The sequence below is a fragment of the Trichoderma citrinoviride genome (genome assembly GCF_003025115.1).
Source record: "Trichoderma citrinoviride strain TUCIM 6016 unplaced genomic scaffold BBK36scaffold_1, whole genome shotgun sequence".
Classification (NCBI taxonomy): domain Eukaryota; kingdom Fungi; phylum Ascomycota; class Sordariomycetes; order Hypocreales; family Hypocreaceae; genus Trichoderma; species Trichoderma citrinoviride.
Window position 1 is genome coordinate 2,585,868 of NW_020194709.1, and position 27,103 is coordinate 2,612,970.

Genomic DNA, 27,103 nt, shown 5'->3' on the forward strand with positions numbered 1-27,103 from the left:
CAATCAATCTTGGCCAATGACGACGCCGAAGAGCATAAGCCTTGAAGCATTGTCGTTTCAAAACCGCTCTCTCTTGGCACACCGTCCCGACAAATACCAGCTGCAAATTGCACGGAGCAGGAGGAAACACTCAACATTCCCATGTTCACCTACACGGCATTACAGGGATAATATCCATCAAGTTGAAATCCTCGGCTTTGCTGTTAATGGAAAAACTGAACGCCTTTCGCCGTTTGTCGCCTGAAGTTTGGCTGTTTTGGACGAGAGCTCCTACTCGCCTACATGTATTTGCTAGTCCAGTCCACCATTGGGCCTCTTCGCATCCGCAGCGTCAGGCCTGACAATGAGCGCCTTTCTTCGCCTGTATTCGTCTTTGTGTCACAAAATCGGTCAGATTGTGAATCCCACCTATACATAGAAGCACAGAGAGTCTAGCACAGGCGTCGGCCAGCAAAGAGCCTGTCCTGTCGCAGTCTTCGCATGGAGCTCGATTCTGTCTTCAGGAGTCGGTCTTAGTGTCGCACCCCGCCGCGGTAAAATTATCAGGGGGCCGGAGGAGCCACCGCGTCTGATCTCAGATCGACCTCTGCGTGGGACTGGCTGGATCGGGCTCCCGGCGCTTCTCTGCAACGCCCGCGGGAACAGAGGCTCTGACTGTTGGTGTTGCTTGCTGTTGGAACCTGGAATGGAGAGATTTCCCCGCGGCTTGCCCGTGTGTCTTGTAGTATAACGGTCGTCTGTGCTCTGGGCAAGATATTCCAACAGTAATCCATAGATGTAAGTGAGATACGGAGTACGTACATCGCGAAATTGTTTGATGCAAGATGGACCTGGAAAGGCGGTGCCTGAGATTGATTGAGCGTTTCAACGGCAATATTCCCAGTCCGCCAAGGCGGTGACGGGGACCACCTCCGATCGATAAGGTAACGTTTGATCCAAATGCCATCACCACCAAAACGGCATCTCCCCAGCCAAATACAACATCCGTCTCCAGGAAATGAATCTACCATTTCCCCCAAATTATCCCGAGGCTGCAGCCGCAAGCGCGCCTGCAATCGTGCAGCACTCATCGTCAAGCCAATTTCTCCAGCTTGCCCAATCCGGCAAACCTTGCTAGTCCCGTCGTTTGGGCCCATCCTGGTGCGGATCAGGCCGCCTAAACGTCCGGACATCGCGACCCCCTCTCATCAACCTCAAACATAGCTTTGCAGCCAGAAGTGCCGCGCGACATGCGACTGGCCACGATCGTGCCCCGGGCACCGCACTCTGATGGCAAGGCTCCCGCGTTAGGGGCGGCGAGGCCCTTTGTCCTGTCGCCTTGACGCTTCGAAACCACACGGCCGCCGGGGATGCTCCTACGGCCGGAGTCTAGGGTCGTCCTAGGGTCGTCCTAGGGTCGGTCTTTGAGTCTTTGGGCTGACGACACGCGTCGAGGCAAACATGGGGTCTCTAACGAGCCAAAGGTGAAGACGCCCTCCACCCCCGTACCGTGCGGTGAGCAGATTGCGTAGCATCTGATTGTTGTGCCCTAGAGGAGCGCCGCTAAGAATGCAGAGTCCTTTAGAGGTGGATGAGGGTATTACAAGTTTGCTGGAGGACCGGTATTGCGTTTCGAAATCCAAAACGCCTTTGCCTTCATATCGACCCGGCGCTAGATGCTGGCATCGTGCTAACAGCTCGCTACACTAATAATAACATCTTCGTCCTTTCTCAAACGTCTCCTGCCCGTCTGACCCTGAGCCAAGAGGGAAAATCATCGCATGATCCGCTTCCACTCCAGCTCGTTTCTCACCGGTTTCTCGCTTCCATCCCACGGCGACTCGGCCTTGGCGTTCAACGATGGGCCTCTTCAAGGCACGGACAGGGGACGCCACAACCTTGCCGAACCCAAATTTCTCTCACCAAGAGCCTGTCCACAGCGGCACGCCGATTCATGCGGAATCTGAAGAGGGCCCGCAAAAATGGCCAGATGATAATAGGAGCTATTGCGAGTCGTCTCATAAACCGGCCTCGCCCGCACGGTCACCCAGACCTTCCACGACTGAGAGCGCCCTCAGCCCTCGCCAACAACACGGTCCTTACCTTTCTCCAGGCCTGGATGCCACTTCTGCCGCCGGACGGCTTAGACAATTCGATCAGTCGGGATACAGCAGGTCTACCAATCACATTAGCTTGGAACCCAGGATTGCGACTACGAAACCTCTGGAAGGGCGAAGCTACAAGCAATATCACATTCCGATCCCACGCGAAGTACCATCACCGGCATCGCTCCCCAAACAAATGGCGACCTCATCCTCACTTGCACCACCCTTTCCCAGCGCGGGCGACCCAACCGCTCTAATCGGCATGGCACTTGGCAGTCCGAGCCACCCTCCTGGGTCCGCCGATGCTCCATGGCACATTCAGACACTCACGACGGTGTCTTCAGGGGGTGATGCCACGGAACCCGCTGCTAACCCCAATGGGCTGTCAAGGTCGATGTCTAAGAGGTGGAATCCGTTCAGCAGGACGAAGTCAAAGAGGTCCAAGCCGGCGGATGGCTCACTTTCACGAGCGGTGGACACGGACTCAAAGAAGAGTTTTGATGTTGGAAGCCGAGTCCATCTGGTGAAGCATGCCGATCCTTTGGGAAGTCACAAGGGCAGCTCAGTCAGCTTATTGAAGGAACCGGTCCCAACCGTCCATGTATTGCCAGAGCCACGAGAGGCAGCGGTGCCGACACGAGAAGCCCCTGCGCCACCACAGCTTCAATCGCTCCTGAGTATCGAGATTCCGACTGTGGAAATGGAGCGGTACAGCATCATGTTCGGAAGCATTCTCCAGAAGCAGCAGCCGCTATTCCCCCAATTTCTACAACAGTCATCGCTGCCTCCAGTGCAGCAAGAGCCGCAAGAGCCACAAGAGCCACAGTTGTTGGCACCCAAAGCACAATATCCTGAGCCCCCTCAGCGGCCTGCGCCAGTACCGAAGCCACAGCAATCAAGGCAGAAGGAATCAGAGAGTCCCCTGGAGCGTCGGGAACGTCAGGGGTCACCGCAGCGATTGCAGCTTTTTCCGCAGTTACGGCAATCACCACAAGAGTCACAGCGGCCGAGCTTGCCAGACCGACGGCAGGTCAAAGTGGACAAGCTCAACCTGCCCGCTCTCAAGCAGTATCGGGACGGCTCTGTGCCTTACGAGATAGTAGTACCGCGAAGATCGACATCGCCTTTACCAGCCAACTCATCATCAGTTCCCGACTCTACCCCTGATCAGGCTCCTCCTCCTGCAAACAGCAACCTCCCTCCTCGGGTTTCCTCGCGGGCCCGATCCAACACTACCACAGCAGTGGCCAACTTTCCGAACCCCGCCATGAACAAACCACAGTCGCAAACGAGGAAGAGAACGTCATCTGTTTCTACTCCTTCTCGCGCCGAACCCTTGCCCGCAGACGCCGAACCGATGCCAGAGCGACGCGAGCGTCTCATCTCCAAATTTCACCGAAAAGAATCACTATCCGAGCCCGTCAACCACAAAGTCACCCAATCGTCCGAATCTCTTGTTCCTGCTCCTACAAACACACCACCCCAGCCTCGCTCAATCCTCAAGAAGCCAACAGCACCTCCCCCGCCTCCTCCCTCCAACCGCTCAGCCGAGCACATTGCGCCTCCAAAGCAGCACAAGTCTAAGCCCTCTGAAGCGTCTACTCGAAGCGAAATAGACGAGGAGGTGGTCGAAAAGGCTCTGTACGAGGCCGTGGAGATATCCATCGCGCGCCAGATTAGCGTCTCAAGGCAACAGCGGAAATTACTGGTGCCCCTCGACCGTTCAGCGTCAAGGAGGGCCGCGGGCTCGCCAGACGCGGCTGCGAGGATCAACCTGGGCAAGAATAAGAGACTCATTGAGACGAAGACCGTGGTGCCGGTCTTGGTTCATCCGGATGGTGAGACGAATTTTCCCCATGGGGGATCTCGAAAGAGCTCGCGCGTGGTACTCGAGAGGGCATGATGGAACGACCTTTTAACGTCGCTGACTGATTCAACCTTGTCTATCTTTTAACATCCCGAAGTTGATCTTCTCCTTTCCTCACTTTACCTTGATCTTCTTCACTTTCATCTCGGCTTCTTTTTTCATGACTCTACCAATCACCTGGCGTGCAAAGCTATTTATATGCCTCCTGTTTATATCTTTCTTCTATGTGTCATCTTATCTTCTTACCTGATAACCAGTCAATTTTTTTTGTTCTTGGAGACAGACTTCGTTTCTTGTCATGAGCATTTGTGCATAGCCCCGGGGGCAAGCCTTGACGGCAGATACCTACATACCTACCAAAACATTACTTACTGAAGCGAAACACAGATTTCGCGAGCCTCTTATTCTAAAGCAGCCTAGATGAAAATCAATATTTAAATCAGGAAAATCGTGGTATTTGTTACAGATTTCGTATATCAAAAACCGTGATTGTCTTCCCGTTTTGTCTTCCTCTTGCATCTCATCTGAGTGTTTATGTGTGAACGAGAGAGACATATGTATTAGAGATGGTTAAGATAAGGTAGGTTAGGCCTGCGAGTGTGTGTCTTTAATAACCAATCTTGCGATAAAACAAACAAACAGCCCATTCATTGCTGAAAAACATGACCGTATGCAACGCCATATAAAAGAACCTCTACATCAACACGCAGCAGGAATTCTGCTTCTTGGCTTGCTCTATATTTCGAAACACGTTAGCCACAAAATCCAATAATCAACCCAAAACGCAACTGAAAAAGGCACAGAGCCAAGGGGAAATAGCGGGAAAAGGGGGGGCGCTCATACGATAAAACATCTTGCTCTGCGCACTCAGCCCATCGCTCTTGGCCACCAAATCGTCAATCTTCTCCCCCCTCTGCAGGACGCTCTCAATGGTCTTGTGCAGCACAATCTTGGTCTCGTCGAGCTCTTTCTGGATCTTCATGATGCTGTCGGCCTGCTGGGGGTCCTGGTACTTGGCGAGGTAGTCCCTGAGCTCGGGGAAGGGCAGGACGGGCTCGCCGGTGGCCCACGAGGAGCGCGGGTGCTTGGCGAGGAACTCGTCGACGACCTTGCTGAGGAGCTGGTGCGCGACGAGGGCGGGGTACTGGTGGTCGGAGATGATGATGCCGCAGATGCCCTCGGTGCGGCCGTAGGCGTGGAAGGTGTAGTCTGTGGTTTAAAGCGCAATGCGTGTGAGTGTTTGTTGTTTGTTTTTTTGTTTCTTCCTCTCCTCTTTGGGCTTCGATAAAGGGAGATATGGGTGGGGAGTCTGGGTGTCGAACCTTGTTCTTCGACATCTTGTCGTTGGGCGGGACGGGTGCGCTCGGCGACGGTCTTTGCGAAGAGCGTCATGAATTCGCCATAGCTGGATGATGGAAGGGTAATCTCGTTAGTTGCTTGATTTTCGAAGGAAAGGATGTTTCTCGCGAAGAGGCGTTGGCTTGGTCGCCTGACGGGCAGCCGGGGGAGAGACCAACTTTTGGCGTGTGAAGCGCGAGTATGCGCTCAGCTCCTTCTCGGCGACGAGTTCGTGTGCGGGCTGGGTGTCGTTGCGGAGGATCTATCTCGAGGGAAGAAGCCGTGTTAGCCAAAAGGGACGATGATGATGCTCCTTCGACGATTCGGTGAAGAAGGGCGAGGAATAGGGCGACTCGATTGGACGTACGCCGATGTAGTGAAGCTTCATGATGGGCGAGATTGATCGGGGTTCAAACGGTGCGGTTTGCTGTAGACGTTGGGTCTGAGATTCGACAAGAGGCGGACAGTCGTGCGCTGCGAGTTGTTGCGAGTCGAATCACAGACAAAAGGAGGGCGTTGGTGAAGAGGCGGGAAATGGGGGAAGCAGGCCGACGTTTGGAAGAGGCGTTTCACAAGCCGGAGTTTCAGATGCGCTAATGGGGAGATAGAGAGAGGCTGCAGTTCCGTCCAGGTCATCAATGTTCAAGCATTCCAGGTTCCGCAGGGATGAGGCTTCCATTCTGTTGGATGATCCGCCCCACGGATTTTAGGCGCTCGACTCCACTGCGAAGGGACGAGGAAACCCCACCAAGTCCACTGGGCAGCAGCACGATTCAGCGCTGCGGGAGCGCTGTAGCGTTCATGTTTGGACCTTTAGGCGGACTTTAGCGGGGGCGGGCGGTGTGTGACTGATGAGAGCTTCTTAGTACATGTAGTGTCCGGCTTGATGCGTCATCCGGGCTGCAGGTCATTTTGAGACCTTGAAATCTCGAGGGTAGAAAAGGTTGAGGTCCTTCTTCCAGCTGCGCCATCAGACATCAAAGTCCGGACTGCTTTTCCCCCCAACCTTCCTTGCTGCTGCTACTCTCATCAGAAGAGACAAGACCCGGACAAAAATGGCCTCAGCCGATCTCATGAGCGCAGAAGCCGAATGGAGGCAGCAGTTCGCTGCCATGCAGGCGGCCCTCGCAAACCTCAAGCTCCCCCAAAACGACGCCAAACCGTCCGATGCTGCTGATGCCGATCTGGACGACGACGACTTTGGCGGCTACTCCACCACGACCAGCGGCCACGACGTCTGGGACTTCATCTCCGAGGACGACGAGTACGAGTACTCCAGCAGCGACTTTGCGGACGACGGCGCCGACGCAGCCACCGGTGGTGGGTTTGGGGCCGAGTGGCTTGCTACCAAGTGTGCTTCCATTGCCGCCAAGAACGGCATGTCTGCGGACGTCTTCCAGTCTCAGGTTGTCAGCGTGCTGTCTTCTGGGCAGCCGGAAGATGAGCTGCAGGCGCACCTCACTGATTTGGTTGGGTTCGATGACTTGGACTTTATCATTGAGCTGTTGGGCCACAAGGATGGCATTCTTGCGTCTGTCTCGAGTCAGCATCAGGAGCCGGAAACCCAGGGACGGAAACTCCTGACCAAGGCTCAGAGGGAGGAGGCTCTCCGTATGCGAGACTACCAACACAAGAACGCAGCTCTGGCACCCAGCTTCTCCAAAGAGCCTCAGTATCCTCACGTTTACCGGGCTTACAATGCGGGAAACACGCTGAGTGCCTCTGGCAAAAAGTACGGCTTGCCGGCTGGTAGTGAACGCCTTCAGTTCGATAAATATGAAGAGTATTCCATACCGGCTGGGAAGAAGGGCGTTCCAGGACCTGGAGAGAAGCTCGTCAAGATCTCAGACCTGGATGGGCTTTGCCGCAATACGTTCAAGGGGTACAAGACGCTCAACCGGATGCAGAGCTTGGTCTACCCGGTGGGATACAAGACGAGCGAGAATATGCTGATTTGTGCACCAACTGGTGCTGTAAGTTTGAGGAGTTCAAAAGTCGTTGTATCATGCTCATCATCGTCATAGGGTAAAACTGATGCAGCCATGCTCACAATTCTTCACACCATTGGACAACATTGTCAACCGAACCCCGTTGAAAACCCGGAGGTAACCGAGTTCGCCGTCAACACGGATGATTTCAAAATTGTCTACGTGGCACCCATGAAGGCCTTGGCAGCTGAGGTCACCGAGAAGCTGGGCAAGCGTCTTGCCTGGCTCGGCATCAAGTGTCGAGAGTACACTGGCGATATGCAGCTCACCAAAGCCGAGATTGTCCAGACCCAAATCATCGTGACGACCCCTGAGAAGTGGGACGTTGTCACGAGAAAAGGGACTGGAGATACCGAGCTCGTGCAGAAGGTGAGGCTGCTCATCATCGATGAAGTCCACATGCTTCATGACGAGCGTGGAGCTGTTCTGGAGTCTCTGGTGGCTCGAACGGAGAGACAAGTCGAAAGCACCCAGTCCCTCATTCGAATCATCGGATTGAGCGCTACCCTGCCCAACTACGTCGATGTCGCCGACTTCCTCAAGGTCAACAAGTATGCCGGCCTGTTTTACTTTGATGCCTCATTCCGTCCTGTCCCACTGGAGCAGCATTTCATTGGTGTCAAGGGAAAGGCAGGTTCCAAGACCTCCAAGGACAACTTGGATAACGTTGCCTTCGACAAGGTCAAAGAAATGTTACAGCGGGATCACCAGGTCATGGTGTTCGTGCATTCCCGCAGGGACACTATGGTGACGGCGAGGATGCTGCACCAGAAAGCGATTGAGCAGTTTTGCGTCGATCTGTTTGACCCGAGCGGGCATCCTCATTACGGTCAGGCATCACGGGATATGAACCAGTCCAGGTCCAAGGATATCCGAGATCTGCTGTCCAAGGGCATCGGCGTTCACCACGCTGGTATGGCACGAGCAGACAGGAACCTCATGGAGCGGCTCTTTGCGGATGGTGTGCTCAAAGTCCTCTGCTGCACTGCTACGCTGGCCTGGGGTGTCAACTTGCCGGCTGCAGCAGTCGTCATCAAGGGTACCCAGGTCTATAGCGCCCAGGACGGCAAGTTCATCGACCTCAGCATCCTCGATGTGCTCCAGATCTTTGGTCGTGCCGGTCGTCCCCAGTTTGAGGACACTGGCATCGGCATGATCTGCACCACTCTGGACAAGCTTCCGCATTACCTGTCAGCCATCACGGAACAGCAACCTATTGAGTCGAAATTCTCAACGAAGCTGGTGGACAATCTCAATGCCGAAATCGCTTTGGGTACTGTGACTTCCATCCCGGAAGCCGTTCAGTGGATAGGGTACTCCTATCTCTTCGTGCGAATGCAGAGAAGCCCAATGAACTATGGCATTGAATGGGCAGAAATACGCGATGACCCAAACCTGGTTCAACGACGTCGCCAACTGGCGATCCAGGCCGCGCGGACCTTGCAGCAGTGCCAGATGATCATCTTCAATGAGAATACCGAAGAGCTCCGCAGCAAGGACATTGGCCGCATTGCCAGCCAGTACTACATCCTTCACACGAGCATACAGGTGTTCAACACGATGATGAATCCTCAAGCCACGGAGGCTGATGTCTTGAGGATGATTAGCATGAGTGGAGAGTTTGACAATATCCAATCCAGGGACAGCGAAGCGAATGAGCTGCTGCAGTTCAAGGAGATTGTCCCTTGTGACGTCGACAAGGGCATTGACACGCCTCAGGTCAAGACCAACATTCTACTGCAGTCATACATTTCCAAGATACAGCCGGATGATTTCGCTCTTTCCAACGATATGAACTACGTTGCACAGCAGTCTGGCCGAATTTGCAGGGCCTTGTTCATGCTTGCTCTGAACCGAAGATGGGGTCATCAGTGCCTGGTGCTTCTGACCCTGTCCAAGTCGATCGAGAAGAGGATATGGCCGTTTCAGCACCCTCTCCATCAATTTGACCTCGCGAAGCCCATCCTAAACCAGCTCGACTCCAAGGAGAATCTGACCATTGACGCCATGAAGGAGATGGAGCCGGCAGAACTTGGAAGCTTGGTGCACAACCAAGGCGCTGGAAAGAACATTGCCAAGATACTCAACAGTTTCCCAATGGTTCACGTGGAAGCTGAAATTGCGCCTCTGAACCGAGATGTGTTGCGCATCAAACTCTATGTCATTCCGGACTTTACGTGGAAGGATCATATCCATGGGACATCGGAATCCTTCTACATCTGGGTCGAGAACTCGGAGACTTCGGAGATTTACCATCACGAATACTTTATTCTCAACAGGCGAAAGCTGCATGATGAGCACGAACTGAATTTTACCATTCCTCTGTCGGATCCTTTGCCGAAGCAGATTTACGTTCGAGCAATTTCTGACCGATGGCTTGGATCGGAGACGGTGACACCCGTATCCTTCCAGCATCTCATTCGCCCAGATACAGAAAGCGTGTACACAGACCTGCTCAATTTGCAGCCGCTACCCATTACTGCGTTGAAGAACCCGGGTCTGGAAGAACTCTATGCGAAGCGCTTCAGCTTCTTCAACCCGATGCAGACCCAAATCTTCCACACTCTGTATCACACCTCGGCAAACGTTCTCCTGGGATCCCCAACAGGTAGTGGAAAGACTGTTGCCGCCGAGCTGGCCATGTGGTGGGCGTTCCGGGAACGACCAAAGTCCAAGGTGGTGTACATTGCGCCCATGAAGGCTCTGGTTCGTGAGCGTGTGGTTGATTGGGGTAACCGTCTTGCTAAGCCGCTGGGGCTTAAACTGGTAGAGTTGACGGGTGACAATACTCCCGATACGAGAACCATCAAGGACGCGGACATCATCATCACGACTCCAGAGAAGTGGGATGGTATCTCTCGTTCTTGGCAGACGAGAGGCTATGTTAGGCAGGTCAGCTTGGTTATTATCGACGAGATTCATCTGCTGGCTGGAGACCGTGGACCGATTCTGGAGATTATTGTTTCTCGTAAGATGCCCGGATGTGACCAACTAAGAAGCAGCAGCTAACTGATGGCAGGAATGAACTATATCTCGTCGTCGACGAAGAACAAAGTCAGACTGCTGGGCATGTCGACGGCATGTGCGAATGCTACGGACCTTGCCAACTGGCTTGGTGTGAAGGAAGGGCTGTTCAACTTTCGACATTCTGTCCGACCCGTGCCTCTCGAGCTTTACATTGACGGGTTTCCAGAGGTTCGAGGGTTCTGCCCCTTGATGCAATCCATGAACCGGCCGACGTTTTTGGCAATCAAGAATCACAGCCCTGAAAAGCCCGTCATCGTGTTTGTCGCATCTCGTCGACAGACTCGGCTCACGGCCAAGGATCTCATCAATTACTGTGGAATGGAGGACAATCCTCGACGGTTCCTTCGAATGGACGAGGACGATTTGCAGCTCAATCTGTCGCGCGTCAAGGACGAGGCTTTGAAAGAAGCCATCAATTTTGGCATTGGGCTCCATCATGCTGGTCTTGTTGAATCGGATCGACAGATCGCTGAGGAGCTGTTCTTGAACAACAAGATTCAAATCTTGGTCGCAACCAGCACGCTTGCGTGGGGTGTCAACCTGCCCGCTCATCTCGTCGTTGTCAAGGGCACCCAGTTCTACGACGCCAAGACCAGCGGCTACAAGGACATGGATCTCACCGATGTCTTGCAGATGCTGGGACGCGCTGGCCGACCTCAGTTTGACAACTCTGGCGTGGCTCGCATCTTCACGCAGGATGCCAAGAAGGACTTTTACAAGCACTTCTTGCACACTGGCTTCCCCGTGGAGTCATCGCTGCACAAAGTATTGGACAATCACATCTGTGCCGAAATCTCGGCAGAGACAATCATGAACAAACAGGACGCACTCGACTATCTGACGTGGACCTTCTTTTTCAGGAGGCTTCACAAGAACCCGTCATACTACGGACTGCAAATCTCAGCGGAAGAGCACAGCACCATAGCCGCCCAGCAGCTGGCCAACGAGTACATGATCGACATGGTCAACAAGTCAATCGAGGAGCTCGAGGAGTCCAAGTGCGTCGAAGTCTTCCCCAACGGCGACGTCGACCCGACGCCCCTCGGAAAGATTATGAGCTACTACTATCTCTCCCACTTGACCATCCGCCACCTCGTGCGCAACGCAAAGGCAAACGCGAGCTTCCTCGACGCCCTCTCGTGGATGTGCCACGCCACGGAATACGACGAGCTGCCCGTGCGCCACAACGAGGACCTAGTCAACGACGTGCTCTCGCAGAATCTCCCCTTCTCGGGCAACTCATTCAACCTGCCCATGTGGGATCCGCACGTCAAGTCGTTCCTCCTGCTGCAAGCGTTCATGTCGCGCATCGAGCTTCCCGTGACGGACTACGTCGGGGACCAGACGAGCGTGCTCGACCAGGCGATCCGTATCATCCAGGCCTCCATCGACGTCCTCACCGAAATGGGCTTCCTCTCGAGCTGTCTCCAGATGATGAAGCTCCTCCAGAGCATCAAATGCGCCCGGTGGCCCACCGATCCGCCCGCCTCGATCCTCCCCGGCGTAGAACCCGACGCCTCGCCATCATCCAAAGAAAAGGACGAGACCCCCCTCGCCACGATCAGCACCTACTCGCAGGACCAGCTCACCTCGTTCGCAAAGAAGCTCGGCATCCCATCCAAAGCGCAGGACCGCTTCAAGCGCGCCGCCTCCATGCTCCCCAACGTCGCCGTCTCCGTCAGCGACGTCACCACCCTCTCGCTCACCGTGAGCATCAAGCGCCTCAACCCCCTCGTCGACCGCGAAGCCCGCATCTATGCGCCCAAGTTCCACAAGCCCCAGACGGAAGGCTGGTTCGTCGTCATCGCGGACACAGCCAACGACGAAGTCATTGCCGTCAAACGTGTCGGCTGGGCCGGGCTCTCATCTGGAGGCGGCAGCGCCACAGGAGGAGGCAAGAAGGCTCTGGGTCAAGGCTCGTGTCCTTCTGCTAGGGCCGTGCTCAGGTTGCCCGAGCCCAAGGGTAAGGCAGCGCGGAAGCTGGATGTCATTGTTGTGAGCGATGGGTATGTCGGGTTGGAGCATAGGGTGCTGGGGGTGGACATCCCGGCTCCGCCTGCGGTGGACGATGACTTGGATAAGTCTGGGCAGGGAAAGAAGGCGGCGGGCGCGTCGTCTTCGTCATAAGCAGTAGCATTAAGGGGGGCAATTTGAAGGGAGATTTTCGAAAGGGGGAGGATTTGAAAGCAGACTTCCGTCACAATTCTACATGAACATGAACATACAAGGTAGAACTGAACAAGTAATATAGACGCTACCTCCCATTCAAACGCAAGACTCAGACATGCAAAGAAAACAAGAAGCCAGCTCGTTTCATAGATGGAAGAAAGAGAGAAGCAAATGACAAGTACGACGTACAGAAACCACAAATGACTCAACACACTGTCCGTAATATCCCTTAAATCCCCCCTCCCCCAAAAAGCAAGATAAAACCAACGAAAGTTACAAAACCATGTCTCGTGAGAGCTCTCTTTCCCAGATCTTTCTACATAAAGCAAAGACAAATAGAAAAGCAAATAAACGCAAAGAAGAAAGAAATCCCTGCGGCCCCATTTCCCGTCGTCCCATCGTGACCCGGTGCCGCATTTCCTTTTCCAGCCCCATGTTTCCGCGCAAAGTTGCAAATGTAAATAGTTATCCTGAACGCCGCGTACCAGTATTCTCTAAAGCAGTTTTCCTGTAAACGATATCGAGAGAAAGAGATATCTCGCCAAGTCTCGCTTGTACAAGAAAAGAATACGCAAAGTGGGGTGAATGAAGACCGAACCCTGAGTCGCCTTTCGAAGCCACCGTTAGGCTGTGACGAGAAGCCTTCAGAGGGCGAGGCCTATAAGACTTCAGCCAGCGTGGAATTGCCAGGGAAAGCCCAAGCCTTTATGAAGAAAACTTGGACCATTCAGCAGCAACTGCTCTGCCGCTGCTTCTGGCGAATCTCCACCTGCTGATCCTGCTCCTGCGTGGACCCGGCCCTGTCAATCGTCACGGCGGGCGAGAATCCCGGCGGGAACAGCCAGCTCCGCCGGTCCCGCCCGAGGCGGAAGCTTCCGCGGCCGTTCATGCCCTCAAAGTACCCTCCGTCCATACCGGACTCGTACCCGGGGGTGTTGGGCGTGGCGGTGGCCTGGAGCAGGGCCTGCTGCATCTTGCGGTTCTGCTCGACGAGCTTCCGCGCCACGACGCGGAAGACCTCCTCGACGCCCTCGCCGCTCTCGGCGCTGATCTCGTGGCAGGCGTCCCAGCCGACCTCCTGGCCCCAGAAGCCGGAGCTCCGCTTAGAGCTGGGGCTCCGGGGCTCGAGACCACCCATGAAGGGAAACAAGGGGCCGTTGTTGGGCGTGGCGGTCGGAGGCGGCGTGCTGCCGAGGCCCGGTGACAGATTCTCGGCGACGTAGGCGATGCAGCGCTCAAAGGGAACCTGGCGCAGGGAAGGATCGCGGGCAACGATGTCGGCCTTTGTGCCTACGACGTGCAGGACGACGTCTGACGGCAGGTTGCGGCGCAGCTCGGTCAGCCACTCGCCCATGTCGGTAAAGGATTGGGCATCGGTGATGCTGTAGCAGAGGATGCATGCGTTGGCGCCGCGGTAGTATAAGCGGGAGATGGAGCGGAAGCGCTCTTGGCCGGCTGCACAGCGAGTCAGCAGGAACATGTTTGCGTCGTGCAGCAGCAGCATTACACGATGCTAGGGCGAGAAGGATTCATCATCAGGCAAGAAGCCTGTCAAGGCAAACACTGCGCAGAGGCAAGGCAAGGCACGGCCAGGCAGGGATGCATGAGGCACGACAAATGGCAATGGTACACAACACCAAAGGCAACAAGATGCACATACCCGTGTCCCAGATCTGGAGGCGCACAACAGTGTCGGAGTCATTGTCGACCACGCGCTTGGTCAGGAAGCTGGCGCCCACGGTGGACGTTACCTGTGCCGGGTTGAAGGAGCCCTTGCAGTACCGCATAACAAGGGACGTCTTGCCCACGTTTTGGGCACCCAGGACCACGATCTTGGCCTCGAGAGAGGACGACATTGTCTCTGCAGAGGCCGCACAGGCGATACGGCGAGGACACGGTCTGGGGGAGAAGGAAAGAGGGTTGGTCGTAGGCGAGGCAGTGGTAAGACAAGAAGAAATGATAGGACGGAAACGAGAAGGGTTGGAGGTTGGACGAGTCCAGAATGGATGGTGAAGAATCACGGAATGGTTGGCGCGCGGGTGGGTCGAAGAGGTTGCTTATCGCATTGTCGATCGCGTCAGCGTACTCGGAGACGATGTCGGCGAAGATTCGAGGGACGATGCGAGAGCATCGTTGGAGAGAAGTGGCACGGATGGAAAAGGTGAGGATGACGGGAGGAGGAGGAAGGGAAGTAATAATACGGCGCGTTTACTCTGCCATGGAGCTAAACAGCTAGTGGCGTGGGCGAATCGAGTGTAAGTAAGCCCCTCCAACAGCTGTTGTTGTCTTGTCTTATTCAGGCGAGGGATGAAGGATGGAAGCCTGTTCGGCTGAGGCTATTCAGGCGACTTGTTGATGCGAGGTCGTTGACAATGGAGGAGGTGCAGTAGGTATGTATGTAAGCAAAGGCGGTGGTGAGAGGAGAAACAGATAAGAGATAATGGAAGCGCAGCATAAATGTATGAAAGTAAGGTAGGTTGGAGATGCACTTCAAGTGGGCTCGTTCCCAGGGATGACGATGGGCTGCAGCGGGCCATCGTGGAGGTGCTGTGGAGGGGCTCAGTAGCGGATGGCGGTGCGGTAGGTTAGGTTAGGCGATCACGGAGCGGCGTTAGCGGTGGCCTGGCGCTCACATGCCCTGAAGGCAGATGGTGATGCCTTCACGTGAAGCGCCGCATGTGCCTGAGAAGGTGCCCTCTCCAAAGTGAGTTTCAAGTAGCTTCTACGTGATCACAAAGAAGCCTTCTTGGTGACAATGGTCATTTTTCTTTTGCATCAATCAGCTTCCAGTCAAGCATGAATGATGAAAGAACCATCACCGTTCTTTGTCACCAACGGGGCCATTTACACCTTTCTTTACGGATGCGTGTGCACAAGCACCAGCTTGACTCACACCTCAAGTCACTACGCTTTCCTCTGGTGGCGATGCTGCCTATCTCGAGTCTGGTCTCTATCGAAACTTTGACTACGGGTACTTACCTTGGTATCAGTGATTCACTCTTACCGTGATATCTTAATGGCCTTCCCTTTGCCACCCTTCCGAGTCTCCGCCTAGGTACGGGAGTGAAGAGCAGCCAGCAGTGGACGGAGCAACAAAAGATGTTGAGCGCAAAAGGCCAATCGCTCACAATGTCATTCAACCAAACGCTCCAAAACGCCCGCTAAATCCAGGTATGCCCGCTGAAAACAAGTCGTAACGTCGTCGCTAACGTCGTCACTGGGGTATCAATCAACTCAATCAACACATCTCCTCTCACGGCCTACTCCGCCGCAGGCCAGAGAGAATGTCGGTTATCCCAGGCAACCTGCTGAGGCCCCTAGAGACTCCGCCGCTGCACCCAGCCCTGCCAGGATAACGACCATGTCTCCAGGACCAGCCTCAGTATGATCGAGCCCTTCTTGAGCTACGCCGCTGCCTCCGACCCTGTCAGATTAACGACCATGCTACAAGACGCATCGACCATCTATAGGCTGTTAGCCGAGCCAAAAGGCTGCTCGCTGCCCCCGGCCCTGCCAGGTTAACGAGTATGCCTTATAGCCAGCCAGCACTCAGTCTCAGTCGCCTTGGGCCCGAACAACTGAGACGCTGCTCACTGTCCCTGGCCCTGCCAGATTCAAGGGTCACTCTGTATTCTATGCCATTAGCGTCGTCTGATCCTCCGTTTAACGCCTGCCACGCAAGGTGTCGCATTATCATCGAGGAAAAACAACGGCTGCCCAGCAGTACGTCTGGAAGACCGCTTCGACTGCAGAAGTTGCTCGACAGATTTTCGCTCTTGGCGCTTCTTCTGACGCGGTTGCTCCTTCGGAGGCGACATTTCGGACTCCGTGCGTGAACGCCTTCTTTCAACTCGTTGCCGGCGGAGCGCTCGAGGCTTCGTCATATGTTTCTTGGCGTCCGCTGCTTCATCAGTGGTGTCGTTGGCCGCACGCCCTTCCGTATTTTCGTGTGAAGATGTCTGGCCTTCCTCAAGGCGTCCAGAGTTCGCCGCTCCCTCTTCCTTTTCCTCTTCTGCTGCTTCTTGGCACGTGTAGAATGAATCCAGGGACGGAGTTGGGCTGGGCATGCGGTCTTGAGGGAACATGGGCCATTGGGTTTCGAAGTTAGAATGGCGATTCTCCTTCAAGGTCTGTTCATTTTCACTGTCTGTGACGTCGAGATGTCGCACGTATCCAGTCTTTTCTTCCACATCCGATGAATATGTCCCTGGTGGGATACCCTCTTGCTCGTCGAGAGAATCGTAGTGGTGTAGGAATTCATTCTCTTCTTCCGCGTCGGAAAATGGTCTTAACCACTCATTCTCTCGCTCGTCTGGGGAGGAATGATAGTGCAAGTGTTCGGAATCGTCTTCCTGACTGGATACATATCTCTTCGACCGCTTGTTTCCCCGCTCGTCCGGGTGATCGTCTGTTCGCTCACGCTTCGCGGCATGTCTCGGCGTCGGCGCAGGCTCTTCGGCCTCCCAGCTGTCATGCTCAGCAGCAATCCACACAGCATCGTCATCCTCCCCAGCGCTTTCACTCCTCGTGCGCCGCCTCTTCCGCTGGGGCCCTCGCGTGTCTTCGTCGCTCCTTCTCTTTTGTGTCGTCGGATTTGCGGTCGTTGAAGGATGCGTTGCTTTCTCGTGTCGCCTTCGAGTCGACGAGCGTCGTGACCTGTCGCTGGGAGGATATGAAGTCGACGCGTCGTGGGACGTTTTTGGCTGGTGGTGCGCTGCCTTGGGAGGGGTTTGAGGTGCCGCTTTTGTAGCATCAACAGCAGCAGATGCTGCGCGTTTTGCCGCAGCCTGCCTCATCAATCTCGCCAAGCGTTCGTCTGCCCTGCGCTCGCGGTCTTCCACTTTCTTGCGCCGGTCTCGAACATAGCCGTCAAAATATCTTATCAAGGTATCAAATGACAGTGAGCGGCTAAAATAGTTAAAGAGCGCCCACTTCTGCGGCATGGAGTCATTCAACGTGTCTGGCGGTGTCTTCACATCACCAGTTTCTGCGTCGTAGCACAACGGGCATGCGAGAACCCAAGGCCCCGAAGCAATCAGAAAGCAGATATCATCCCATGCTTTGTTCATCTCCTTGGCCCGCTGGGCTTTGCGCTCCTCCATCTGCGAGTAAAATTCCTCTAATGTTCCAGAGTAGGCCACAGCTTCGCATACATCTCGGTGGAATGCCATAGGATCTTGTAGAGGCAGCCGGTGCATGTTGAAGCGATCGTGAAGGGTCGTGAACAGGTCTTCGCGCTTGAGGTTAAACTTGAGAAATGGCCAATCCCACTCATCGCGAGTGAACATATTAATCTGAGGCAGTCTATACTCCATTGTGAGGTGGTATGAGAGACGTGCGACAGTCTGCGGAAGATGTAGAGGGGAAACAATGAATTCGAAATGGGAAAACAGGCAAGCCCAGGTAAGGGTTAGTAGCAGTCCGGTGCCTTCCCCAGGTACCCAGAGTACCCAGCCAACCAGCCTTGCCAGCTAAGGTAAGGTAAGATTCCTTAACTGGGATAGGTACCTCAGGTGGGTTATACGGAGCAACCTTATATCAACTGGGTAACCAACCCAGCCTAATGGCTATCCTAATAGAGCTTTAAAAGTGTATAACACACTTCCTAAGAGTGTAATTTATCATGATTTTATATTATTAATAATTATATTTTATCTTATATTATATCTCTTACTCAAACTAAAATAAAAGAATATATTATAAATATTATTGATAATTTATTTCACAGCATGTAATACTAGTAGAAGTCGAATCATTCTTTCGTAATTAAAGTGGCAGTATAAAGGTTAATATGTAGATTCAGCATGATGTTCAATAGTTCGGCCGGGGTGCTGGCTAGCCACTCCCTTCAATGGTCAATTCCAACATCCAAATCATCTCAGGCCCTGTCAGTCTACGTTCGCCTCTAGGCTCTGCTATACGACTGACGACGTCTTCTATTATCCCACCACCACTCTCATCGCAAACATTTCTAAGCTCATCCACAACTTTCTCAACGATCCGTACCCATCTAGTCATAGTTTCCATAGCTGCAAGGGCTTCGGGACCCTTCGACCGCAGGTGACCGATCTGCCATTTCAACGGTGGTGACAGAAGCTCAGGGAGGGGGATCTTGCGCATCAGAAACAGCATGACAACGCCGAAGGCAAAGATGTCACCCGCTGGACCGCGCGAACCTTCCCTTGGGTATTCGGGCGGGATATACCAAGGGGTTCCCGCGACATGAACAGTCTCCGGGTCAGACGACCACCCAAAATCGATAAGGACAGGGCCCCTATCCTGAGTGTAGAGGATATTCGACGGCTTGATGTCATTGTGGACGACTCCTTTGCTATGGATGAAGTTGAGGGCACCGGCTATGCCGTGCAAAATCCGCTCCGCATCGCTGTCGTCCAACGTGCAGTGGGGATTCTTTCCACGATGGCGAAATTTGGCCAGGTCACGCGCATCGATGTGCTCTATATACAGAGCCAGGAACCTCACATCAAAGCTATAGAGGGTGGCAATCATGGGCTAAATTGCGTCAGCAGTCTGCGCTTTGTATGAATTCCTAGGATGGCTATCACTTACATGCTCGTTCACTTTCGTGTGATTTCTCACCTCGCGTATGAAATGCTCGCTGACTTGGGATATAACCCTCACGCCCGCATTGGGAACAAAATCGAGATCGAAGACACTGTGCCATATTTTGACCGCTACCAGCTGTCCAGAAAACTTGGAATGGTGAGCCTTGAAAACCACGGTATAGGGTTGGTTTGCGATCATGTCCCTGCGGATGAGCGTGTAATCTTCCTCCCTGGTGGCATTGGCAATCTTGATGGAAGCATTATGTGGAAGATCGCTCAACGGATGTTTGGCAGTTGAGATGTATCCAGCTCGAAGATCCGAACCGCTGGGAAATGGAGAAGCGCTTGCAAAAACGAGCTCAGTGGATGACCGCGTCTGAATGGCGGTGGATGCCTTCGATGCGTCGGTTGTCTCTTGTCTGTCCGGTGTGTCTTGTCCGCTTGTTGTCTCCTTTGAGTTACTCGGTTCGTCGGTTGCCTTACCCTTTCCTTTGCCCTTGTTCTTGGCCAGGTGGCTTGTTTCCTTTTCCGTCTCTTCCCACCAGGCCATTGGTTCTTTCCCTTTCTCCTTGCCTTTAGACTGGCCGTGCATTGCTCTCGTCTTCATCCTCTTGGCTGCCGACGGGACGGCTTGCTGCGACAGCATATCAACTGTCCTTTTACCGCCTTGCGTCAGCAGTCTTAGAGGCGCCGAAGTTGAGGCCACATAGCGTCGTGGGAGGACAGTGATGTCGAACATATGTCTATCCGACACGAAAAAGCTATATGAGGATGAGGACTCGAGGGCTGCCTTTTCGAAAGCACCGATCTTGGTCGGCCTTTTCTTAGGCGCCGTTGACAGCTGCTTGATGAGAAGCAACTCCCGCGTTGCCAGTATTGTATTGTTGACGACCAGCACGGCATCGCTGTTGGGATCAAAGAAGAAGTCCAGTTCAAGTGGCCAGCTCAATGCTTCCCACGCTTCTTCTGATGGCAGCTTGGCAATGCGTAATCTGATGCCAAAGTCATGCTGCGACTGGGTGAGAGCTACCTCGCTCGCGGTGTGGAGAACGTGCTCCTCTAACAGCCCAATTTTCTGAGTGCTGATGTTGAGGCACCCTTCTACCTTGAGAGTTGCCCTTGTGATGCTCTGCCGGCAGACTGGAGGCCCGACTAGCGGAGAGCCGCGTGTTCTCAGCTGAGCACCTGCACGCGAGCCCTGCTTGCTGGACTCGCCGCGCTCGAGAACTTGGGTGCGGTTCCCCTTGTTCGGCTTGCTTTGAGAAATAATGCGGACCTGCTTCCTTGGCTTGTTGTGATTAAGATAGCGGCCCAACTTCGTTGGCTTGCCACCGGCAGCGGAACGCAGTCCAAGTGGCTGAACAGTGCCGCCTCGTTTCCTGGGATCACCATGATATATGGAACGGTTTCGGTTGCTTGACCCGCAGGGTTCAAGCACAGGGCCCTGCAGGGCAGGGTGCTTGGTTCCAAGCTTCCTCTTCTTCGATCGAGTGTTGTATACATGAGACCCGTGTATCATCCGGAGCTGTATCGATGTGAAGGGATTTGTGGGGCCGGAGCAGCTTGGCCAAGCGTTCTCGTCCGGCTGAGGATACGTTTTCTTATGGTGCTCGAGGTTCGCTCTCAGTTGGCTGACCATGAATGGATTGGTTATGTCGGGAGACGCCGCTTTCTCAATTCCATTGCGTTGGAGGACGGCTTTCCACTGGCTGGGAGTGGCGCGGTCTAGGCCTTCCGAAGCTGTCTGATAGTCCTCGCTGCATGTGGACGACATGGATATGGAGGCTTCAACTTCGTGAGCCATTGGATCAGGACAGTTAAAAGCACAATGGGGAGGAAGGTTGGAAAGGGGCAATAGCGATGATGCGTAAGGTAGTCATGAATGAGGTCGCGATTTATCAGGAAAGCGCGACAGAAAGCTGCGTACATGTATACAGAACGGGGATTACAGGCTACATATATATTCAGTTGTTACTGCTAATATTACCACCTTATTAATTTATATACAACGATATTTATACTTTGTGCAACTGTCGCATGATACTGCTTATTGAAATCTTGATATTTCGTTTATTTCTAGTACATAGATTATATAGAGACGCGCATTTCAACATCCTACCTAACGCCTCGGTATGCTGGATGTGGGACGCTGCCAGTCCTATCAATCACCACCATCAACCGTGAATCAGTCTGAAAGAGCCGCACTCTACATTTCACGGAGTACAGGACAGCAGTCGTGATGGGGAGCTGCAGTACGTGCATGTACTTCTAAGCAAACAGGGATCGCCTCGCCAATTGGAGCAGTTGAGCGGGTGGATATGTCGCGATAAGTCTATGCATCCGGACAAATACGTGTAGGCGAAGCTGCAGACGGGCTCGTGATTGCAGGAGTCGTGACGTGGCGGAGGGCAGCTACAGTGATGTTGGTCCTTGACGACTTTGGTTGTCCACTTATCTTGAAGATGGCAAGGGTTCTGGAAACAGTTCTATACTTGTACTTATGCTTTCACCGTACATGTTTGTCTGAGGCTGTGCAATTATTGTGATTCAAGGCGGGAAACAGTCCAATTACTTGAACTTTATATGTCTTTGTGTAGCCAACAACGGAATATCGCCAGTTCTCGTGATTCTTCTTATACGCGTAGTTGTACATAGCATTTGTATGCCGGCGAGTTGCGGGACTAGGCTGATTGCCGATTGCCAGAATAGGAAACTCGAGATCCCCGCAAGATGTTAACTTCGGCGCCTGGGGAAGCTGGGAAGTTAAACGCCAGCATACAGACTAGGCGAAGGATGAGATGCCGTATCAGCTCACTTTTCCTTCAGCTAACTCCGATCTTGTACAGATTGATCTGGGCTGAGATCTAGATGCGCTTAAAGCAATCCTATAGCTCCCTTTCTGCATTAGCTACCCTGCTGTAGTATAAGTCTAATGCCTGCTAAAGGCGTTTATAGGGGCTTAAGCGAAGCTGCTGTATGGAAAGCGTAAGCGCAGCTTTAGCGCCTTATTAAATATAGATAATTAATATTACGCCCTGCCTGCCCTCTTTATAATTATTATTACTATTAAGAGCCTTATTATTAACAGCCTTAATAGTATATATAGAAAAAAAAGTTATAAAAAGAAGCCTTATATAGGATTTAAACGCTTAACCTTCTAGCTGCTTTATAATATAAAGGGCCCTCTTAAAGCTATAGATTATATTTATAAGCATAGTAAAAAAGGCAATGCCCTTATACCTTTAATTACTTCTGCTAAGCGCTATTATAGCTATACCTAAGCCTAGCTAGCAGGCATAATCTACTGCTTATAAAGGTTATCTTATTATAAAGAAAAACAGCTAAAATAGTAAAAAGGTAAAAACTCTTTATATACTAGCTTTAATATACTGTAAGCTAGATTTAAAGACCTAGTTACTTATCTTATAATACTTAGCTTTTATATAAGTAAAAAGGCTTAAAGCCTTTTTTCTAACTGCTTTTATAAAAGTTAAGCGCTTTACTATAAGGTAGTATTATTACTTTAGCTATTTTATTAAATATCTTATATATAAAAGGCAGGTGTATATATAATTAATATAATAGCTAAAGGCTACTACCTTTTTTAAACTATTATACTAATTATAATATTAATATCTAGCTAGTATTATAAGGAGAAGAGATATTATTACTTATAAGGGATAAGTTATAACACTTATATATATAAGGCTTAAAGGATATTATAACGCTTATATATATAAGGCTTAAAGGAAGGTATTATAGCGCTTATATATATAAGGCTTAGAGAAGGAGATTATAATACTTATATATATATATATAAGGCTTAAAAGACTATAAAGCTTATATATATAATGCTTAAAAGAGGTTATTATAATATTACTACTTTAATTAAATAATAAAATGCTTAATATTTAGCGCCTTTTAATATATAGCTTTATGCTTTATGTTTATACTACTGTTTTAAAGGCTTTTTTATAATATAGGCAGTAGAATATAAATTAAATAAAAAGGCGTTTATAATAGTATTAAACACTAGACAGCCTTATATATTATAAATAAAATATATATATTAAGTTACTATTCCTGCTTTTTTCCCTTTTCTTTTTCCTTTATTATTATGCTTATTATCTTTATTTTTATTACTACCCTTTTTATTAACCTACTTAAGATCTTTACTATGCCTTTTAAAAAAGCTAACTTAAAAGGTAAGCATAAAGCTAACCTTAAAGGTAAGGGTAAAGCTATTACTATGCCTAAGGCTACTTCTTTTAAAATAGTATATCTCTTTTTATCCTTTATATTTTTAAGCGCTAACTTTATATTACTTTTAGTAAAAGCTAAAGAAATAAATAATATAGTCTTAGGTTAATAATAATAGCGCTAGCTTATTATAAGTAGTAGTAGTAGTAGTAGTAATAGTAGTAGTAATAGCAGTAGTAGTAGTAGTAGTAGTAGTAATAGTAGTAACCTTATAGGATCTGCTATATAAGAATTATATTAAAAGCCTTATTATTAGTAAAAAGGCAACTTCTTTTAATTAATATATAAATTTAAAAAAAAGCTCTTAGCGCTATAAGCTTTATAATAAGGGCAGCTATAAATGCAGACTTTAGTATATTCCTTTTTTTTTTTTAAACTGTTTTTATTATTAAATATATGCTATAGCTATTATTAGCTTATACCCTTTATTTAAAGACTTAATTATACTATTAATAAAGAAGATAAAAAGGTTTATTTATAAATTTCCTACTTTTTATACTTTATACTAATAATACACTAAGTAATAAAGTAATACTATATAGCTATTTATCTTATAATTAATATACTTAATAATAAAGATCTAGCGCTTAAGTTAAATAATAATAATAAAAGTAATAATAATAAAGTAAGCTATAAGCAGGCCTGCAAGGCTTAAAAGACTATAGCTAAGTATATCTTTTATAAATAAGCGCTAGTGTTAAAGAAAAAAGGTATTATTACTGTTTTTATAATTATTAGTCTTTAATTATATTTTAATTTAAAAAAGGAATAGAATTTTAGAATTTATTTATATAAAAGGTATATATAAGGTAATATATATAATTAGTATTAAGGGGTAAGGCTATTACTATTTAAATATTAATTATATATAATAAAGCTATAAAGGTAATAAAAAAAAAGAGAGAAAGAAAGGAATAATAATAAAGATAATTTAAGTAAAAGAAATAGCAGTTAGTGCTAGTATTATTTAAGGTAAATATTACTAATAATTAAGGTAGTAAGGATCCTTAGCTAGGTTAGTATTACTATAAATAGTAAGTAAATTAAAAAAAGCATTAAATAAAATGCCCTATAGTATTTTAATATATAAGACTATTATATATATTAAACTTATAAAGAAATCCTTTTATAATATATTAACTATAGCCTATTTTACTATATAGCCTTATAATTTATAAATAGTAATAGTATAAGCTATTATTAAAGGAAATTATATTTAGCTATATAAGGCACTTCCTTTAATAAAGTCTTAAGTAAATTAAAAAATAAGCATTACTTTTTATAACTATACTCCTTTAAGATAAGGAGGACTATTATAATAATTAAATTTTATAAGTATAATAGCTAAGTGCTAGGTATAAGGATCTTTAATATTTTATATTTATAAAATATTATAAACTTAGCTAATTATGCTATTAACTAGGCTTATAAATATCTAGATATTCTTTATTAATATTATATATATGCTAATATAAAGATATAAGCACTAGTTAAGGTTTTTAATAAATAAAGAATTAGCTTTTTATACTTTAAGGCTAGTATTAAAAGCTATAATATAAATATATAGCTTACTTAGCCTTTTTATATAATTAAGGTTATACTCTTAAACTTAAGTATTAATAAAATAGATTTAAATAGCTAAGTTAAATTACTAAACCTTATTTAATAATAGCAGAGCCTAAGTTTATATATATAGTAAATGCTAATCTTTAATTATAGGAATATTTTAATATAGGTATTAAAGAGTAAGGCAGAATAAAGCCTAATTATCCCTTACTTAATAAATAACCTACTATAACTTAACTATAATACTAATTAACCTATATATATTATGCCTTAATAAATTAATTTTACTTTAAGGCTCTATAGTAAAGAGAGGGCATTTTATAACTAAGGGCAGTTAATAAAAGTCGCTTAAAAAAAGGATACTTTAACTACTAAAATACTTATTCTAGTATATTAAGAAGATCTTTTATAATTAATAATTAATATATCTTATTATATATAAGCCTATTATAGACTTTTTATTAATAATAAGATATTAAATATAATATAATTTATTATAAATATTAAAGATATTAGTAGTAAAAAGAGATAGTAAATTACTTAATATTTTAAAAATAAGTAACTATAGTAAAGAATAAAGTATAATACTATTAATTATATTTATAGCTATGCTAGTTAATATAGCTCTAGCTATAACCTGCTAATTAAAAAGCACTATTTATTATAGCTTTATAAAAATAGCCTTAATAAAAAAGGACTTACTAATACTGCCTAGGCTATTAATCTATATATAAAAAGAAGGGGGGTTTAGCTTTAAAAAGTTAAGTTAATTATTAAGATAGTTAATAAATAAATTAAAGACTAAATGCTGCTTAAGGTTTAACTACTGCATTTTTATATTTATTATAGTATCTTTTATAATAAAAAGGTTATTACTCTTTAGCTGCTTTTAATAGTAATTCTTAAACTATAAAAGGTCTAGATAATACTTAATATAAAGTTACTAATTATAAAAGAGGTTAATAAAGTAATTTTTAAGCATTTTTATATCTTTTATTTTAAGCTTAAGATTTAGTAGTTATATTACTAGCTATTACTATTTATTATTAATAACTGCTTTTTTATCTTACTCTTCTTTTTTAAACTCTTTAAGAGGTAGTAGTAAGAGGTTAAAATAGTAATTATTAAGGTATATACTAGGGTATATCTTAATATAATACTAAAAGGCCTTTTAAAAGCTATTAAATTAAATGCCTTTTATAGTTATAAGGCTTATAAGATCTTAATAAGTATAGTATAGTATAAGCTATATATAGTAATACTACTTAAGCTTATTTAGTTCTTAATCTAGGTAGTATTTTAAGAAATAATTAAGAATATATGCTTTTGCCTTTTTAAAGCATTTAAGCTTAGACTAGTTTATTATAATAAGTTATATAAAATAGCTTATATTCTTATACTTTAATTATTAAGCAAGATATTTACTATATATTAACTATATAAAGTAAATACCTTTTTTAATAATAATCTTAGTCTAGAGTTATACTTTAATAGGTTAGCAGTTAATAGTAATTATAATATATATACTTTCTTATAATAATAAGTTTAATAAAAAATAATAAACCTCCTAGCTTAATTAATCTCTTTTAGCTATTAACTTATTTATAAACTTTATTATAAAGCTAATTAAAGGCTAGTTACTGCTAATTATAAAAAGGATAGCCTTAGTAATATCTTTATATAATATATTATAAACCTTAGCCTTATTAATATACTTTATAATATAGGAGAGGATAGTATAAAAACTTATAATAAGAGAGATATTATAGTTAGTAAGCTATATAATAGTAAAAAGGTAATTATAATTATTTAACCTTATATTATTATATATATTATTAAATATAAAGTAAATAAGATTAAAATTATATATTAAAATAAGGCCTTTATAAAAAGTATAAAAGAAATAAAACTAATAGACTTTACTATTTATAAGCCTGCTATTAAAAAGCTAGTAGTAATAAAGGTAATATGCCTTAAAGCACTTATAGACTTATATAATATTAATAATATTTAAAAAGAGCTAGAATATTAGCTTTTATTACTTATAAGCTAGAGGGTTGCCCTTTTTATATAAATTAGCATACTTAGGTTAAGGATTAAAAGCATTTATAAATAGCCTTTAATAATTAGTAAATGCTTAATAATTAGCTATATTAAAGAGATTAACCTTTAGGCTATCTTTAGTTTAGTATAGCTTATAAATATAAATGCTACTATAAGCCTACTACTTATAATAAT

General features: G+C 47.6%; 6 protein-coding genes across 6 annotated transcripts; 2 read left to right on the forward strand and 4 right to left on the reverse strand.

Annotated features, from left to right (window-relative positions):
- Positions 1-1,839: 1,839 nt before the first annotated feature.
- Positions 1,840-3,987, forward strand: BBK36DRAFT_1175712 (hypothetical protein; the record flags this gene model as incomplete). The annotated part of the gene is made up of 2 exons (XM_024895985.1): positions 1,840-3,013; positions 3,080-3,987. The coding sequence occupies 2 exons, from the start codon at positions 1,840-1,842 to the stop codon at positions 3,985-3,987; spliced, it is 2,082 nt and encodes a 693-aa protein (XP_024754154.1).
- A 658-nt stretch (positions 3,988-4,645) lies between these two features.
- On the reverse strand, positions 4,646-5,677 carry BBK36DRAFT_1108791 (v-snare-like protein; the record flags this gene model as incomplete). The annotated part of the gene is made up of 5 exons (XM_024889403.1): positions 4,646-4,686; positions 4,795-5,160; positions 5,274-5,356; positions 5,469-5,551; positions 5,657-5,677. 5 exons carry the CDS (start codon positions 5,675-5,677, stop codon positions 4,646-4,648), a joined length of 594 nt encoding a protein of 197 aa, XP_024754155.1.
- Positions 5,678-6,344: 667 nt separating this feature from the next.
- Positions 6,345-12,431, forward strand: BBK36DRAFT_1155621 (Sec63-domain-containing protein; the record flags this gene model as incomplete). The annotated part of the gene is made up of 3 exons (XM_024893846.1): positions 6,345-7,262; positions 7,314-10,245; positions 10,297-12,431. 3 exons carry the CDS (start codon positions 6,345-6,347, stop codon positions 12,429-12,431), a joined length of 5,985 nt encoding a protein of 1,994 aa, XP_024754156.1.
- A 769-nt stretch (positions 12,432-13,200) lies between these two features.
- BBK36DRAFT_1137488 (rab type ras GTPase) lies at positions 13,201-14,329 on the reverse strand (the record flags this gene model as incomplete). Its single annotated transcript, XM_024893165.1, has 2 exons — positions 13,201-13,928; positions 14,134-14,329. The coding sequence occupies 2 exons, from the start codon at positions 14,327-14,329 to the stop codon at positions 13,201-13,203; spliced, it is 924 nt and encodes a 307-aa protein (XP_024754157.1).
- Positions 14,330-16,114: 1,785 nt separating this feature from the next.
- On the reverse strand, positions 16,115-17,788 carry BBK36DRAFT_1175723 (hypothetical protein; the record flags this gene model as incomplete). The annotated part of the gene is made up of 2 exons (XM_024895986.1): positions 16,115-16,437; positions 16,693-17,788. The coding sequence occupies 2 exons, from the start codon at positions 17,786-17,788 to the stop codon at positions 16,115-16,117; spliced, it is 1,419 nt and encodes a 472-aa protein (XP_024754158.1).
- Positions 17,789-18,308: 520 nt separating this feature from the next.
- Positions 18,309-20,813, reverse strand: BBK36DRAFT_1175726 (kinase-like protein; the record flags this gene model as incomplete). Its single annotated transcript, XM_024895987.1, has 3 exons — positions 18,309-18,796; positions 18,871-18,931; positions 19,044-20,813. 3 exons carry the CDS (start codon positions 20,811-20,813, stop codon positions 18,309-18,311), a joined length of 2,319 nt encoding a protein of 772 aa, XP_024754159.1.
- Positions 20,814-27,103: the final 6,290 nt, after the last annotated feature.